This window comes from Ochotona curzoniae, unplaced genomic scaffold, assembly GCF_017591425.1.
Source record: "Ochotona curzoniae isolate NIBS_2020 unplaced genomic scaffold, NIBS_Ocur_1.0 scaffold_4812, whole genome shotgun sequence".
In the NCBI taxonomy this organism is placed as follows: domain Eukaryota; kingdom Metazoa; phylum Chordata; class Mammalia; order Lagomorpha; family Ochotonidae; genus Ochotona; species Ochotona curzoniae.
In genome coordinates, this window is record NW_024467124.1 from 5,084,949 (window position 1) to 5,103,095 (window position 18,147).

The window sequence follows — 18,147 nt, forward strand, 5'->3', positions numbered from 1 at the left end:
AAATGACCATCCCGCATCCCTGGATTGCTAATGTAATTTGGCAGCAAGGAGAAGCCCCCATCTCTCCTCGCCCTGGGGACACAGGAGGAAACAAAAAGCATTTGTCCTATCCACCTTCCTGCATACTTGGCCCTCTCTACCCTGATCAGAGGCCCACACGGGCATGCATCCCTCTCCGTATGTAAACAATATTAGGAGAAAATTAAAAATTTTAAAAGCAAACTAGCAACAATCTATAATATATATGTCTGTATTTTCACTTCTTTAAAAATTTATTTATTTTTATTGGAAAGACAGATTACAGAGAGGAAAGACAGAGAGAAAGATTTTTTTCCATCTGCTTATTCACTCCCTAAGTGGCCACAATGGACAGAACTGAGCAGATCTGAAGCCAAGAACCTCCTCTGGATCTCCTATGTGGGTGCAGAGGCCCAAGAAGTTGTAACATCTTCTACAGTACTTTCCCGGGCTATAAGCATAGAGCTGGATGGAAAGTGAGGCAGCCAGAACATGAACCAGTACTTATATGGGATCTTGACGCTTCAAGGTGGAGGATTAACCTATGGATCCACTGCATTGACCCCTATATTCTAATTTCTTTATTTCTTTTTTCTTTTTCTAGCTTTTTTATTTCTTTTTTTAAATTTTTTAATTTTAATTTTTGATGATATTTACACAGCTGATCAGGGTGGGAAGGGTTAAGGACCAGGGAAAATGGATGAGCCTGTTTTTTCCAGATTTTCTTTTTCTTCCTCCTGTATCTGCAGGCAGTGGGGAGATAAGAGTAAAAACCACACCCAACCTCCCAACCACCTCAGTCCCCGGGGATGGGGAACAAACATCCCATGTCATCCCACAGTCCCCAGTGTGGAGCATTCTCCGGGGGATCTGCTCAGGTGGTGTCCATAGTTCTGAAATGCCGCTCCAAAGACAAGGTCCATTGGCTGTCATAGTCCACCTTAGAATCTCCATTTGCCTGGATATTTGCTGTCATCGCTGGCCTAAGATAGTTACCAATTTGTTCTTCCCTCCTTCCTCTGCTATGCTACCAGATGTCCTTTGCAGGCCCCAGTGGACTGCCATATGCTCCATGTGCATCTGGGTATGCTGTCCACTGCTCCATCTTATCCCCCCGAGGAGCCCAGTTCTGACACATGCACTTTATGGTCAGTCCACAGATCCTACAATTCTCCCGATGGTTGGAGTTTTGAGTCTAGCAGTTCAGTTGAGGTGATCCCCAAAGAAATCTCATCTGAGGTGATCCCAGATCTGACTTTTTGTGTGCTACCCAATACGGGGTCTTTGGCTTATTCCATCACCCACGTCAGCCTACACAACTCTGGTAGTTGTAATTATTGGGTCAATTCTGTCTCTAGCCCCCTCTCTTAGGCAAACCAATGGAGGCTGTGGCCCAGACCAACATAGCCCACTACACACTCAGCCCTCACGTTCACCAGCAGGACTACAGCCTAGTTGGAGTAACCCCTTGTAACCCCAACTAGGCCCACTCCCAGCCCTGGTTCCTGTGCTTGCCAACATGTGCAGCATACTGGTCCAGTCTGTCCCACATCCCATTCAGCTCTCGTACATATCAATGGGTGTTAGATCCTAGCTCAACCCAACTAACCACATTGTCCAGCCCACACTCACGCTGGCAGTGCCACTGCCTGACAGCCAGGCCTGCCCCAGCCCTGGTCCTCATGCTCCTCAGTGGGAGTTGTAGCCCATCAGAGAGGTACCGACAGTTTCCTTACTGGGCTCTGTATTTTAATTGTATGTAATTTAAACTAACTGCTTTTGTTTTTAGAGACAAATACTGTACTAAATATAAAAGGACAAAAAAGCAACAATGCTAAATCCCTAATAAACCTAACATCTGAAAAACTTCACAATTTACTTCTAATGTGGGTTGAGGCTAATCATTCATTTAGACTGCTAGACATATGTGGATATCTTTTTCATATTAGTTTTAATATGTATATATATATAGTTTTGGAAACCATAATGTGATATTCAAAGTCAAATATTTAATATGGAGGGAAAATTAATGAATTCTATAGTTTATCCTAAAAGGTTAGTATCTAAATCATCCAGCATCAACAGTTAAAATACATGAATTTTCTTTTTTTCTTTGTTTTTTTGCTTTCTACAAATTCAAGCCTTCCAATAACACACTTCTGTGATGCTCCCCTCCAACGCAGTGCTCACGAGAACTGTGTAGGTCAGTCTCTCGTGTCTATGGGTTCTGCTTTCACAGATTCAGCCAACCACAAAGCGAAAACGTATTTTTAATTTGTTTCATAATGAATATTATAGACTTTTCTTGTCATTATTTGCTTAAAAATGTATAGACTAACAAGTATTTATACAATTTGTATACCCCATTGTGTATTATAGTAATCATCAAGAGTTGTTTTAAAGAATATAAAAGGATATGTGCATAGGTTATATGAAAATGTTATTTCGTTTCATGTAAGGGACTTGGGCATCTATAGATTGTACTGTCAGTGGTCCTGGAACAGGTCCCTGTGGGTACTGAGAGATGAATATGCATACAGATCTCTGGAGGAATACAGAGGGATTAGCACCCTGAACTTTGGATAAAAACAGCATTTTATTAGAATCAGGAAAGAATACGTTAACAAAGTAGTGGGGATTTTCACCAAACATGCAAACGTTGAACATATAGGTTACAAATCACAAAGCATTCCAGTAATATAACATATTCCTGATGAACTATAACACTGGTCCTCCAAATGAGTTAACTGAAATCAAGCAGCTCAATTTCTCTGATTTCTTTAGGTGGATGATGCTGATGAACCTGACAAAGCGGGGGAAAATAAGGCAGCCAGTAAGTTCCAGTCTGTGGGAGTACAAGTAGAAGAAGAGAAGTGGTGAGTCCATTGGTATCTGTCTTATTTCATCTTGATGTTGGCAAGTATTTGTTCTAAATAGTACATCTACAAAACTGAATGCTGCTTCCCACCAACTTCTGGAAGCACTGAAGTTTGAATCAATATGCGTTGATTCCATGTTATGCATTTTATACCAGATGCAATAACAGTTAAATGCATCACATTCACATAGCACTGCATGTGCAATTCCTCTATTAAAAAAACTCAATCATTTAGATTATAGGCTTTTATGAGAAGAGAACATATTTCTATTTTTATTCCAAGCACATAATGCCTGGTAGTTAGTATGTGTTCAGTGAATGAATGAATGAGGAGAAATAAAGAAAATATTTCCTATCATCGCCCTGAACCCCCACTACCTTTAGATTGCTCTTTGAAATAAGCTTACTCTAACGTCCTAGTAATCAATAGTGGAAATTTAGGGTTTCACCAGATCAGGATCCAGGAGTTGGAAGGGACTTTGCAGATTCTTTGGCATTATAAGTGAGAATTTGATTGAGGCAAAGTGTATTGAATTCTTGAACTGTGGTTGGAATTATGTTTTATTGGGTACGGGTACTCCCACCTTCCAGCACTATATTTTGCACATACTAAATGTGGACTGTATGAAGTTAAGCTGGAGTTCGATGGGGCAGAGAGTTCTAGCTTATAGTCAGGATGTTATCTCAATTTTGCCACTAATGTCTTCTGTATTAATTAGGAACAATCATTTGGATGTCATCCATTACCCATCCATTCTGCTAATGGTTTGAAAACAGCTTTTCCACTCTGGAAAGCAAGTTAAAATTTGCCATTGTGGTGATGTTGGGAAGTTGGTCCCTTGAAAGGAATTACATTGTGAAGGAGGGATTAATGCCTTTCTCACAGGGGTGGTTAGGGAAGGTGGTTATAGAGAAGCCAGCCCCTCATGCCTAGCTGCCTTGCGTGAGCTATCTTCCTCTTCAGTGCTTTTCCCTGTTATAATTAAGCACCAACCCTTACCACAACCACAAACCTAACAGGTGTGTCACGTTCATGAACTTCCCAGTCTTTAGAATCATGAGTCAAATAAACTTGAAAAAGTGGCCTGAGATACATTTGATAAATAACTACATAAGCCTCCTATATATAAAAGCTATGTGTTTCCTAGACGGACTATCTGAAGCCATACATCAGTTCTGAAAATGGTCCTATTTTAGAATCTCCTGGTATTGATTTGAGAGTTGCTTTTAAATTCTATTTTAGTGACAATGAAACAACCCATAGTAAGAAACACTTTCCTCCAGCCTTCATCAGCTTAACTTGCTTGTTTTTCTCAATGGTGTTGTGGTTCAGAGCACAGAATCTGGATCCAAATCACCTATATCCAAATCCTGGCCCCGCCATGGACCAGATGGAGGGCTCTGAGTAAATCACCACATCTTGAAAAGGGGCACAATTGGTAATCTTTAATCCAATCTATAAGGAGTTTTGAAGTTGCCACTCTTTCTTAAAAACAAATAAAAGAATGAACAAACTGAAAAATCACCAGCCCTTTCCTGTGTCCGTCAGAGGGGAGTCACAGAGCAAACTGTTCCCCAGAAAATCAGAGACATAGATAACAGAGAAGCACAGCTTACCGAATAGAAGCCCATGGTCAGAAAACTTCAAGAAGCTGTGCCAGGGTAGCAAAACGTGAACTGTTAGTTGAGTAATTGAGGGAAGCTCCATGTGGACAACTCTGAGTTGAAAACTCAAGGCAGATCCTGCCATGCAAAGATCCCATGCTTTTGTGAGATTTACTAAGAGCTCTGTCAGATCTTCACTGTGAAAACTGGAGAAAAATTACCTTTCTCTCCCTGCAAGCGGGAGGGGAAAGAACCACTGTGAAATACACCAGGACCTGGTGCAACAGAAACTGTTTTGCCAGGCTTTTGGCCTGCTGAAGTTTCATCAGGTCTCATCTACCTGGGGAAGGGAACCTCTAGCCTTCTGGAGTTGAAGGTGGGGAGAGAAATCCCCACCCCCAGCCTCTATCACCGTTTTTAACCATAATAGGGAAAAAAAAAAATCCAAATTAAAACTGAAAAACGCGGGCTTCATAGTGCAGGGCACAGATCCACCAAAACATTGAGGGCTGATTAGAGTTCTATATATTGTGTTTCTTCTCTCTACATCTACCATTCATTACTAAAGGCCCATTTACCACAGTGTATCATGTCCTCTTTAAAAAAAAAAAAAATTACAAGGCATACTATAAGGAAAAAGCACAGTTTAAAGAGATAGAAAAACATCAGAATCAGAGATGGGTGTGACAGGGATGTTGAAATTACCAAATCAAGGATCTTTTAAACTATGATTAATATGCTAAGGAGCCTAAGGAAGAAATTAGATATCATACAAGGTATGATATCTAGGTAGGTAGATAAATGAAAGTTTATTGCTTTTAAGATTTATTTATTTATTTGACAGGCAACACTAGGAGTAGGGGAGCAGACTTCCATCTACAGGTTCACTTTATAGGCAAGAGGCAGCATGGGTGGCAGGGACATGTCTCAGGCACATTTACAGGAAGCTGGATTGGGTATGAACCAGCTAGGACTCGAAGAACCTGCTTCCTGATACAGAATATCAGGGATACAGCATACTGTTGAAGACGTGGAGGAAAATAAAGTGTATCCTAAGTGAAATAAATCAAACTGAAAACTCTGTGTTTTATATGAGTCCAACTATGACATCACAAAGTAAAAGGAATCGTGGTTGCCGGTGGGAGGCAGGGTGGGTATACAGTGAGTGCACAGAGGAGTTCAGAGCTATGGGTTGGCTCAGGGTCATGCAGTGGCAGAGTCATGCCATTATATGGTTGTCAAAAGGGTCCCCCCGCAATGCAGTCCTGATACCAATCTCCTGGGGGATATGAGAGCAGATGCTGTGCAGTGCTGGGAGGAGGAAGGGGGCATCAGAACTTGGTTTTGCAGTGAACCTTAAACCATTCTAGAAAGTGAAAGGAAGATTTGGTTTTTAACAGTGGCAGTAGGTAGATAACGATATTTACTTCAGTGTTGTCCTAGGACGTGCTGTTAAATTTATGTAAAACTTTTTAGAATGTCCAACATGTAAGATTCTCTATGTGTTTCCTAGTCTATGAAGCACTGAAATAGAAACTTCTGTGATTGAAGTTTTGAGAAAGCCAACATACTGTCTTTTCTTCAAACATAAGACAAAGTCATATCAACTGTTTATCTGACTTCAAATATTTCCCTCACAGTCAATCTCCTGGCAAATTAACACGCTGACACCTGTCCAGCCACAGGAATGCTGAATTTTGCATTATTTCGATCTATCTAATAGCAATCTCAGGGCTTCAAAAAAGCTACTTTTATCATGTTTTTAGAAAGCTGAGCATTGATTGATATATATGTTTTTAAATTTTATGGCAATATTGGCAAGCTCGAGTTTGTAGCATGGTCAGTTCCTTGGGAAGCTGAGAGGTTGAAAATGCATCCCCGACAAAGTGCTGGCAGACCACTTGTAGCGTGTAAGTTGCCAAAGTGTCCTTTTCCTCAAGGGTCACTTTGTAATGATTGTTTGTAACCCCTCCACAAGATCTCCATTGTCATGAGAAGGGTTTATCGTCCTCCTCTCTCCCCAGCTGTACTTCATTTTATAATGGGGTGGTAATTCATCTAGATAGGATCTTTAAAAAGCAAAATTACACAGATGAAATTACTTAATGGCGGCTGTTTTTTTTTTTTTTGGTTGTTTTAATTACCTAGTGATAAAGATGAGACTGCTGTTTTCACACTGAGTGGCCAGTAACAAGGCATCCCTTCTTCCTTTCTCAAATAAACAAGGCTGAGAAAAGACAACAACCCAAGAAAAAGTGACGGCAGGAAAATAGAGCCAGAGAAAGAAAGAGATAATCCAAAGAGCTGAAGATTAAAAGACGTTGAGAGAGGCCAAGAACCATTTAGGAAGCCAAAGTAACTTGCAGCTAAGCCCACCTAACTGATTTATTAAAGGAACACACTTGTAAATGCAGGGTATTCTTCAATGCTCCAACTCAGAACAGAAGGAAGATGGAGTCAAAGCAGGCATTACGTAGCCTCCACAGTGTGCCTAACAGCCTTCTAGCCATTTCCGCCCTCCCAGGTCGCCTCACCATGGGGGCTGGGCGACAACAAAGACAGCCCGCGGGTCACTAGTGGCAATGCCACGGCAGCAACAAACCAGAGAAGAAAGAAACGAGCCATTTTCATCAAGCATTAGCCACTTTTCCCACCTTCTCGTCTTAGGATCCCCCAGTGGCTCCCCAAGGGCCCACGTTTGCTGAGAGAAAGCACGCGGGTGCTGAGAACACCAGGCAAATTACGGCCACACCTCCCAGGACACTCCTCTCCAGCAGGGCTCTTCCTGGGGCTGCGTGCAGCATCCTGGCCCCAGCCTCTCTCATCCTTGTGACCGCTCCCCAGGAATTTGTAGGCGGTCTTCTTACCTTTCAAGCGGATAATTAGCAGATCTAGCAAACCAAAGGTGAGGAAGCCAGGAGGTTCCCAGGGATCTCCCCTTTCCTTCCAGATAACAAGTGTACTTTTCACACGCCTTCAAATGAGCACTTCTTTGCTGAACCACACTGGCAGCTGTAGAACTCAGTGATGGTGGACACAGGATATCATAGTATTTATTAGAAAAGGAGAATGCAGATTTCCTTGAGGAAAAACCTACAGCAGCATGTTCATGTGTCAGCCCTCTGGCAGGTTCTGGAGTAATTGACAAAAGCTAGGGGAATGCGTGCATCCTTTAAAACATAGGAAAAGTGCTTTCAAAAGATCCAGTTGAGGAGCAGGCGATTGGCCTGTTGGGAAAGGACTAACCGGGATGCTTGCTCCTGTACCTGGCTCTGAGTTTTGGCTGCCCTTGGCGGCAGCAGAGGAGGTGGCTCAGGAGGCCGGGTTCCCTGCCAAGCACAGAGGGGGCCTGGATTGAGTTTCTGCTTTCTGACTTCGGCCTGGCCCCATCTCTGCTGTTGCAGCATTTTGAGGGCGTGAACCAGTACATGAGAGCTCTGACGCTCTGTGTCCCAGCCTCTCAAACAAAATGAATTAAAAAATTTAAAAGCATTAATTTGATTCAGAGTTTTTCAGTCCTTAATAAGTATCTATTCATTTATCTAAATGGGGCATTCAGTGAGAAAGTGAGAAATTTTCCATCTGCTGATTTACTCTGCAAATGCAGACGAAAATCGGAGCTGGGCCAGGCCCGAGAACAAAGCTTGGAGTTCCACTGGGGTCTCCTAGGTACTCATCAGGGACTTGTGCATGTGGGCAGAGCAGCCAGGACTCAAACCATAAATTTATCTTTAAAAAAAAAGAGAGATAAGATTTGATCTATTTGAAAGGCAGAATATATAAGAGATAGAAAGAAAAGGAGAGAGAAAAAAAATCTTCCAATTGCTGAATCACTCCCTAGAAAGGTGCAATGGCTCACGCAGACTGAAGCCAAAGTCTGGAACTCCATCTGGTGAAAAGGGACAGAAGGACTTGAACCACCTCCCACAACTTCCAGGCACTTTAGCAGAAAGCTGGCTCATAAATGGAATATCTGAGACTGAAACCAGCACCCATGTAAAGGATGCTGGTGTCATATGTGGTGCCTTAACCCACTATGCTACAAAACTACACTCTAACTTAAATCTTTTTTTTTTTTTTTTTAAGATTTATGGATTTGGGTCTGGCTCAATAGCCTAGCTACTAAAATCCTCACCTTGCATGCGCTGGGATTCCATAGGGGCACCAGTTCATATCCCAGCTGCTCCAGTTCCCTTCCAGGTTCTGCTGGCCTGGGAAATTAGTTGAGGACGGCCCAACTCCTTAGGACACTGCACCTGTGTGGAAGACTCAGAAGAAGCTCCGGGTTAATGGCTTTGGATCAACTCAGCTTTGGCCATTGCAGCTGCTTGGGGAGTGAACCAGAGGATGGAGGTTTTTCCTCTCTGACTTTTTTCCTCTCTGTATATCTGTATTTTCAATAAAAATGAATAATTCTTTAAAAATTAATGAATAGATAATTATTGATTGATATATTTTAAAAGTCGGAGTAACAGAGAAAGAAATCTTGCATTGGTGATTGACTCCCCATGGGTGGCAGCTATCAGCGCTTGATCAGCCTGAAGCCAGGAGTTGCATTTGGAGCTCCCACATGGGTGCAAGGGCTTGTGCCAGCCTTCAGTACTCTTCCCAAGCCCTAAGCAGGGAGCTGGAGCAGAAGTGGAGCAGCTGGCACAGCAAGCGGGGCCTGTGTGGGATGCCAGCATTATATGTAGCAGCCTTACCCACTTGTTACGACAATACAAGCCCACCAAATATATCTTTCAATTTATATTTTCTATAAACTTTTTGAAGTACTTTAGTATATTATCTACTTTTTTTAAAAAAAATTATTTTATCTTTATTGGAAAAGCAGATTTACAGAGAAAAAGGGAGACAGAAAGATTTTACACCCACTGGTGCATCTCTCAAGGGACCACAACAGCCGGAGCTGAGCCAATCCGAAGCCAGGAGCCACGTCTCCAACGTGGATGCAGGGTCCTAGGGCTTTGGGCTGTCCTCTATTGCTTTTCCAGGCTCAAGCAGGGACCTGGATGGGAAGTGGAGCAGCCAGGACATGAACTAATGCCCATATGGGATGTTGGTTCTTGGAAGTGGAGGATTAACTGGTTGGAGCCATCGTGCTAGCCCCTATCTACTTACTTTCTTTCTTTCTTATTTTCTTTCTTTCTTTCTTTCTTTTTTTTACAATGAGTGTGTGTTACTGAAACATCCCTTTTATTAGAAAAAGCAAGGTAGCATTTTTCTATTGTGAAACTGATAATGGAATAAAATTAATATCTTCATATTCAATTTGTTAATCATGAATTAATAAATGGGTACAAAAATTTTAATTGATACATAAAAACTGTACATACTTGTGGGCTCCCATGTGCTATTCTTATATTTATATATATATATACATATGTGTGTATACACACTTTATATAATGATAAAAATCAGCATATCCAAGATAATGAGCATACTGTTTACATGAAACATGTTGTCATAAATTATAAGATTGCATCAATTTTAATGACTGAATAATACTCTATTATATACAGACAGGTGTATTTTTGCCCACACTTTTCTCATGAACTTTTTTTTTTAATATAATCTTTACATAGTTGATTAGGGCATAGAGGGTCAAGGGCTACAGGAAAGTGGGTAAGACCATTGTTTCCACATTGTCTCTTTCTCTCTCTCTCTCTCTCTCTCTCTTTGTATCTGGGGTAAGGGGGGAGATAAAGGGAGAAGCCCCACCCTGCCACCCATCCCGGGGTCTCCGACGTGGAGCATGCTCCCAGGGCACTGCTCAAGCGGTTTTGAGAGATCTGAATTGCTGCTAGTCTCACCATTCCAAGCACAATGAACTCTCTCCAGAATCCACTGGCTGATATAGTCCATCTCCATTTGCCCAGATTTTCACTGCCAACACATGGCTAGGGTAGATGATTGGTTGTTCTGTTCTTCGTCTTCTGTTGTGGTACTGAGTGTCCTCTGCAGGTTCCTATTGGTCTGCCATATCCTCCATGTGCACCTGCATATGCTGTCCACTGCTCTGTCTGAGCCTCTGAGGAAGCTCAGCACTTGGCTTTGACACATGCACTCCATGGTCAGACCATGGAACCTGCACTTCTCTTCATGGTTGGGGTTCTGAGATCAGCAGTTCAGTTGGAGGGATCCCCAGAGAAACGTCGTCTGAGGTGATCCCAGACCTGTTCTTGTGTGTGCTTGCTTGTACAGAGTCTGGCACAGTCCATCAACCCCATTCAGCTTATGGGCATGCTGGTGGTTGCAATTGCTGGGTCAGTTCTGTTTCTAGCCCTGTGTTCTACATGAACCAATGGGAGTTGGAGCCAATCCCAATCCTGCAAACCACACACTTGGACATGCAAACCAGTGGGAGCAACTAATTGGGGCGACTTTCACGAACTTTTAAAAAGTTATTGAAATAATCCTGTATGTCTTATCACATTTTGAAGAATCAACTGACATTATAACAAAATTCCTCCTTATTAAAAATTCATTGTGAGACCACTTTTGGTAGCAGGACAATAATCAAGTTTATGGAAGAACCATGTTCTCTTTTCTCTTTCTGCTGCTATTCAGTTACCCACATTATTATTTTTTTTAATTAAAAAAAACCCCATATTTGAAAAAGTCACTTAGAGAATGAGAGGGAAAAAAAGGAGAGCTTTTTTCATCTGGAAAATCACTCTCATGGCGGCAAAAGCCAGATCTTGGGCAAGGCCAAAGCCAGAAGCCCAGAATTCCATCCAGATGCCCCACAGGAAAGCAAAGACCCAAATACTGGAACCATGACCTGCTGCTTCTGGGGCTTGAACCAGCATCCGTTTGGAATGCCAGGACTGCAGCTGGATTAGCTTGGTGCACCACTGTGCCAGCCCTGTTGCTTCGCAAATGAACTTTAAGACACTTTTTAGCTAAGAATAAGCAAGGCATCTTGACTTTAGAGTATTTGTTTAGAGTGCTCCACTTCCCATCCAGCTCCCTGCGTACGGTCCAGGAAAGCAGTGGAGGATGACCTAAGTCCTTGGACCCCTGCACCTAGGTCAGAGATCCAGAAGAAGCTCCTGGCTCATGGCTTCAGAAATACTCAGGTCCAGCCATTGTGGCCACTTGCAGGGTGAACCAGCAGGTGGAAGATCTTTGTCTCGCCTTTTCTCGGTAGATCTGCTTTTCCAATGAAAGCAAATGAATCTTAAAAAAAAAAAAAAAAAAAAAAGTAGTTAAACATTGTGATGCAGTTAAGCCAATGTCCAAGACACTGGCATCCCAACATAAGCACTGGTTCAAATTCTGGCTGCCCCACTTCCGGTTTAGCTCCCTGGTAATGTTCCTGGGAAAGCAGCAGAAGATGACCCACGTGTTTGAGCCTCTGCCAGCCATGTGGCAGGTGGAATAAAACTGCTGGCTTCATGTTCATGCTAACCTAGTCCTGGCCCATCACTGGCCATTCTGCTGGCCATTGCAGCTTAAAAGAAACTGGTAAATGGAAGGTATTTCTCTCTCTCTTTGTAATTGCTTTTCAAATCAGTAAATATATCTTTAAAAAAGAAAGAGAAAGAAAGGAAGGAAAGAAGGGAGAAAAAGAACAAAAGAAAAAAAGAGAGAAAGAGAAGCCAAAGAGGGCGAGACCCACAGTTGCTGCATATTCCATCACCACTTGGTATGGCATTTAGAAATACTTTTATTTCCACATTTATCTTGGAGAGATAGAGGCATATGGGAAAATAGACTGACTACCAGAGCTTGCTTCCATCAGTTAACTCCCCAGACACCCGCAGTGGCCAGTCTTGACCAGACCAAAGCTTGGAATCAGGAACTTGCCCCAGGTCTCTCCTCTGGGTGGCAGAAACCTGTTGCTTGCCACCTCCCAAGGTGCGCATTGGCAGGAAGCCTAAAGTGAGCAGGCTTGAACTCGGGCACTGCCATATGGGAGGCAGGCATCCCAACTGACTGTGGTCTTAACTAACATACCAAATACCCATCTTGGCTCAAACTTTAATTTGGGACTACTAGTAGGTACACAAAGGGACTTCAAAAGTTTATGAATCATGGAATTAAAAGGTAAATTTATGGGGCAGTGTTGTAGCACAGTAGTTCAGGTTGCTACGTGTAATGTCTCATCCCACATGAATGCCAGCTCAAGTCCCAGATGCTCCACTTCCAATCCAGCTGCCTGCCAATGCACCTGGAAAGTAGCAGAAGATGGTTCAAGAACTTGAATCCCAGTCACCCACATGGTACACCTGGATGGAGTTCCAGGGCCCTGGGTTTGCCTGGCCATTTGGGGAGTGAACTATCAGATAGTAGATATTCTCTCTGTGTGTATCTCTCTTAATCTGTTTCTTTCTTTCTCTGTTAACTGTGCTTGTCAAATAAAATAAAACTAAGAAATATGTTGATTTGGGCACAGAAAGTTGGAAATTTGTGTGCAGTTGTTTCATCATATGCATTTGCAGGGATTTTCTGAAGACTCCCTAATAGAGTAGCATAGTGGTTTTCATTTTCATGAGTTCATACTGTTACCTATACAATTTTTCCGGTCAGGTGCTTCTTGATACATTTTTAGATTGAGTTGTTCATTGTTAGGTTGTATGGCAAGCCCTTTCTCAGATATGTGATTTGTAGGTATTTTCTCCCAATCTATGCCTTACCTCTTGAGTCTCTTCATAGAGTTCATAAACCAAAATGAGTAATTTTAATGAAGTCTCACTTCCCCTTCATGAATTATGTTTTTTGGTGTCATAGCTTAGGAATCTTTTCAAAGTTACCAGGGATTTCTGCTCTGTCTTCTTGAATTGTCTAAGTTCTAGGTGTTATGGTTTGAGCTCCATTTTAAGCTCATTTTTTGTATGGTGTAAAGGATTGATCAAAGGTTAATTTTTGCATTTGGATATGCTTTTTGAACAATCCATTAGCCTTTCAAGTATGGATCTATTTCTGCATTTCTGCTCTGTGTTCCCTTCCATGGATCTATTTTTTTTTTTTAATCTTCATGTCGATACCACTTTGTCTTGGCTATTATAGCTTTATTGTAGCTTGGCTCTCCTTCTGAAAAATGTTTAATTAATTGATTTACTTGAAGGTGGAGAGACTTGAAAGTCTTACTTGAAAGAGAAGAGAGAAAAGATATCTTCTAGCCACTGGTTCACAACCCTATTGTCTGAGTAGTTGGGATTTTCATTACTTATGACATGTTTTGAACAATGTAAAGCAAATTCTCTTCCATCATTATAATTGGAAACATTAAGAGGAGATAGCATTTTCAAAAGCATGTATTTCTTGGTTCTTTATTGACAAAGACATCTGTCTTTAGTGACCATATAGAAAGAAACTACTGGGCACTGCCTGATTTGTGGCACAGTGAGCTAAGCTGCTACTTGGGACCATGGACTCCATGACCTGAGTTCCCCGGCTCTGTTTTCAGTTCAGCTCCCTGAGGGTGGCAGAGGACAGGCCAAGGAGGTGGGCTCCTTCTACCACACGGCTCATCTGGATGGAATTCCCGATTTCATGGTCCTCCCACTCCTACCCGACTCCTTGCTACCAACAGTTTTCCAGAAAGAGAAGTCCCCAATTTCAGAAAATTTTCATTAATGTATTTGAAAGAGTTAGAGGGAAAGACGGAGAGCGAAATCTTCCATCTGCTGCTTCACTCCCCAGGTGGTCACAATGGCCAGGGTGGGACCAGACTAAATCTGGGAGCCAGGAGCTTCCTGCAGGTGCCCTGTGTGGGCGGCAGGTGCCCACACACCTGAGCCATCCTCTAGTGTTTTTCACAGGTGATTTAGCAGGGAACTGAATATAAGTGCAGCAGCCAAGACCCGAACCAGTGCCCGTACAGGATGCTGGTGTCATAGGCAGCGGATTTAACTACTGTGCTACAACACGAGCCCCTTAAATGTTTCTTTTTTTTGGATAATGCGTCTATAATTTAACACCTCCACCTGAGTTTTTGTGAAAGACTTTTTTTTTAAACTCTCTGGGATCTTTAAAGGTCATCCAAGCAGGAGTCAGGACTATTCACCTCACAAATTCAGGAACTTAGAGAAAAAAAGTTTTTCCTAGGATATGAGGATGGTAAACCACTATGTGACCACGTTTACTCCCTCATCATGTCCTTCTGTTGCAATTTGTTGTTGTTGAAAATGGTGAGGCTGGGACCCACTCATAGCCGGCATCTCTCGGCTCATGTTGCTGAGTTTTAACCAGGAACAAATGGGTGGTTTGAGGATTTGCTTTTTCTAACCTCCAGCTGGTGGAGCCACCTCCTGCTCTCCTGGAGCAGGCTTACGCATTCTGCATACTGCTCAGACCTCCAGCACACACAACGCCAAAAGCAAGAAAAGGTTGCCATCCACACAAGCTTGTGACACCTGCCACTCCAGCAGACCTGAGACGCACAGCCTGAGTCACCCATGTGGAAGAAAAACACTGCCAATCAGTCATAACAGCCACTCCGGGTTCCTAGAAACCAGTGCTCAGCGAATAGGGATTTTTTGTGGGGCTGCTTCCCCCCACCCAGATTTGTTTCTTTTTCTAGAAGTAGCCCAACTCTGTATTTTGAAAATCTCCCTCATTTTTCCCACATCAAAACTCACAGCCTCTTTGGTGAGTGGGACAAACAGGGAATTTACCTTGTTTCCTGTAGCACGTGTTTCTGCAAGTGGCATAAATACGTCAACGCTTGGGTCTGTAGTGATGGGTTTCTTTTCGACTCAACAAGGTGTTATAACAGAAAGTCAAAATTATGACAGTTGGTTCAGGAACCACAGGGTTAGAAAACCTTTGGCAGCCAAAAATATCTCTTGTTGGCACAGCAGAAGTTCTGAAACGATACCTCCCCTCAGAGTTCCCTTGGAGTGCCACAGAGCTTAGTAACCACAGATTACCAATGCTATAACCTAGCCAAACAGTTCTTCACTGTGCACCTGACTTTTAAAGGTTTGGCATTTGTGCATCTCAGATTTCAAAGTCTGAAACTTGGCAAAATTCTGAATAGAATTCATGCATTCTCTCTCTCTTCTTATTTTCTCTCTCTCTCTTGCCTCCATCTCTCCTCCCTTTTTTCTCCTTTACCTGTTTTCCATGAGAGTCTGCAGAGAAAAATTATCGTGTGGTTTCCTAAGCCCATGCCTTCCATTTGTCCAGAACAACGGTTGGTGAACCCTCTCGTGCTTTAGTTTCGTCGAGTCAGCACCAAGGACTGACCTGATGCCCTGGGCTGCCAGGGGCAGGAGTTCCTTTTTGGGCATGCTCACTTCAGGGTCGTGTTGGTGAGGCTCCTGTGGTGATAGCCTGGCAGAGAGAGGCACACCTGCCCAGCTGGTACCCAATAGCAGGGCACTCCCTGAAGCAATCATGTGATGTGTGTTCCCTCCCTTTCTTTGGTTTCACAAAATGCATGTACAGCGGCGAGGATCTTTACAGAGAAAACTTTTTGTTGTTGTTGTTTTCTGGCTTAAAGAAACCTTCAAGCAAAAGAATGAGGAGCATGCAAGATTTTAAATAATTAAAGGAGGCTTATTTTGAGATAGTTTCTTTTTCTATTTTCTTTTTTTTAAGGTTTCTTTATTTTCATTGGAAAAGCAGATATACAGAGAGAAGGAGAGACAGAGAGACAATGATGGTTCACTCTCCAAGTGGCTACAGTGGCTGGAGTTGAGGGGATCTGAAGCCACGAGCCTCCTCCAGGTCTCCCATGCGGGTGCAGGGTCTCAAGGCTGTGGGGCATCTCCTACTGCTTTCCCAGGCCACAGGCAGGGAGCTGGATGGGAAGGAGAGCAGCTGGGATTAGAACCAGCGCCCATATGGGATCCAGCATGTGGTAGGTGAGGACTTTAGCCACTAGGTTATCACACCAGGCTGTCTTTTTTTTTTTTTTAAGATTTATTTTTTATTTTTATTGCAAAGTCAGATATACAGAGAGGAGAAGAGACAGAGAGGAAGATGTTCTGTCCAATGATTCACTCCCCAAGTGACCGCAATGGCCAGTGCTGTGCCGATCTGAAGCCAGGAGCCAGGAACTTCCTCCAGGTCTCCCACGTGGGTGCAGGGTCCCAAGGCTTTGGGCCATCCTTGACTGCTTTCCCAGGGCACAGCAGGGAGCTAAATGCGAAGTGGAACAACCAGGACATGAACCAGCACCTATATGGGATCCCAGGTGTGCAAGGCAAAGATTTAGCCACTAGGCTACCGCACCAGGCCCAAAGCTTTCTTTCTTGCTTGCTTTTTAAACTTTATCCATTTACTCGAAAGAGAAAAATCTTCATCTACTGGTTCACTTTCCCAAAATGGCCACAACGGCCAGGTTTAGGCTAAACTCAAACCACGAGCCAGAATTTCTACGTGGGTCTCACAGGTGAGTGTCAGGTACCCCAGTTATTACACTGTCACCCCACCTGCCACCCCCTCCCGACACACACAAGGTGCACACTGGCAGGCAGCTGGAATTGGGAAGCTAGCCGGTACTGAACCCCTGCTGAGCCCGAGAGGTGTCAGTCTGCACCCAACTCCAGAAATGCTCCCGCGCTGCCACACCTTTCTTTGATTTTCCCTCTAATAGAACAAGCATCGTGGACTTTCCCGTCAAGGACGCCACTTCGTGCAGTTGCACTTGGCAGGAGCAGCGTGTTCAGATCCCGTCCCGGGCCTTGACAGAAGGGCTCAGGAAAACAGACTAAAGAATCCTACAAGGAGAGGGGGAACAGGGGAGATGGGCACCTCCCTCGCTCTGCAGAACTGTCGCCCTGCGACCGAGGGGGCAGAGACGCCAGAGGCCAGGCGAGTCTGTGTTCACACCCGGTTTATGGCCGTGCTCCCCTCGTGTTACCCACCCGCAGCCTTATCAGAGGGAGGCGGGAGGATGGGCCTTTACCTGCGTGTTGGTTTGTAACCTGCTGTACAAAAGTCTTAGGAGGAGTGTAGAAAATTCTCTGATGAGAAACATAAGCCAGTGCCGAAACAACAGCAGCAGGCGACTGCGCGCGGCGAGCAGCACAGAGCGCGTACTGTACTTCACACTGGTTGATCCAGTCTTCGCTTTCATGCTTTTCTGCTCCTTTGGCCAAAATACTGGCCTGCGTTTTTCCCAGGCTGTAATGATTACACATGGTGCCTGCAGGGCGCGAGGCGCTGGCAGATGCTGCAGGTCTGGAGAGTGTGGGCTCAGAACAGGCAAGCCGCCTGGCTCAGGCTTTTAGGTTCAGACCATCACCCACCAAGGGTTCTTTTGAAAGGTACAGGAGTGACTGGGGACAGCCTGCTGAGTTCCTATCAAACACTGAGAACAGCAATAACAACCCTCTTGAACCCCTTCACCCACAAGGAACTTTGCACATGAAAGACATGAAACGTTTCATAGAGCAGGACATTCTTTGAAAGCACTTGCTTAAGAAAGTTAATTGATGAAAACTAGCAGCTTGGACAGGACTGCCCGAGTTCAAAGGCACCGCTTTTAATCCCAAACCATTTTCATTTTACTTAACTTTTATTTATTTTTTTTTTTTCTGGGTGACTAAACTGCAAACTTCTATTAATCTACTGCCAAGTCATTTTTTTTTTTTTTTCTCAAGAAGGTGGATCCTTTACAAGACCCATAGCCAGGAGACAGTGTTCAGGAATGCCGGTCGTACAGTTGTGTGTGGATAAAAACGGAG

The 18,147-nt window shown here is 43.5% G+C and overlaps 1 protein-coding gene across 8 annotated transcripts in view; it reads left to right on the top strand.

Annotated features, from left to right (window-relative positions):
- DLGAP1 (DLG associated protein 1) overlaps positions 1-18,147 on the top strand; it is a 316,404-nt gene that overhangs the window by 263,606 nt on the left and 34,651 nt on the right. For all 8 annotated transcript variants that reach the window (XM_040970572.1, XM_040970575.1, XM_040970573.1 and 5 more), the window contains one exon: positions 2,803-2,894. In XM_040970572.1, coding sequence (XP_040826506.1) covers positions 2,803-2,894 — 92 coding nt within the window. The remainder of the gene's footprint in view (positions 1-2,802; positions 2,895-18,147) is intronic.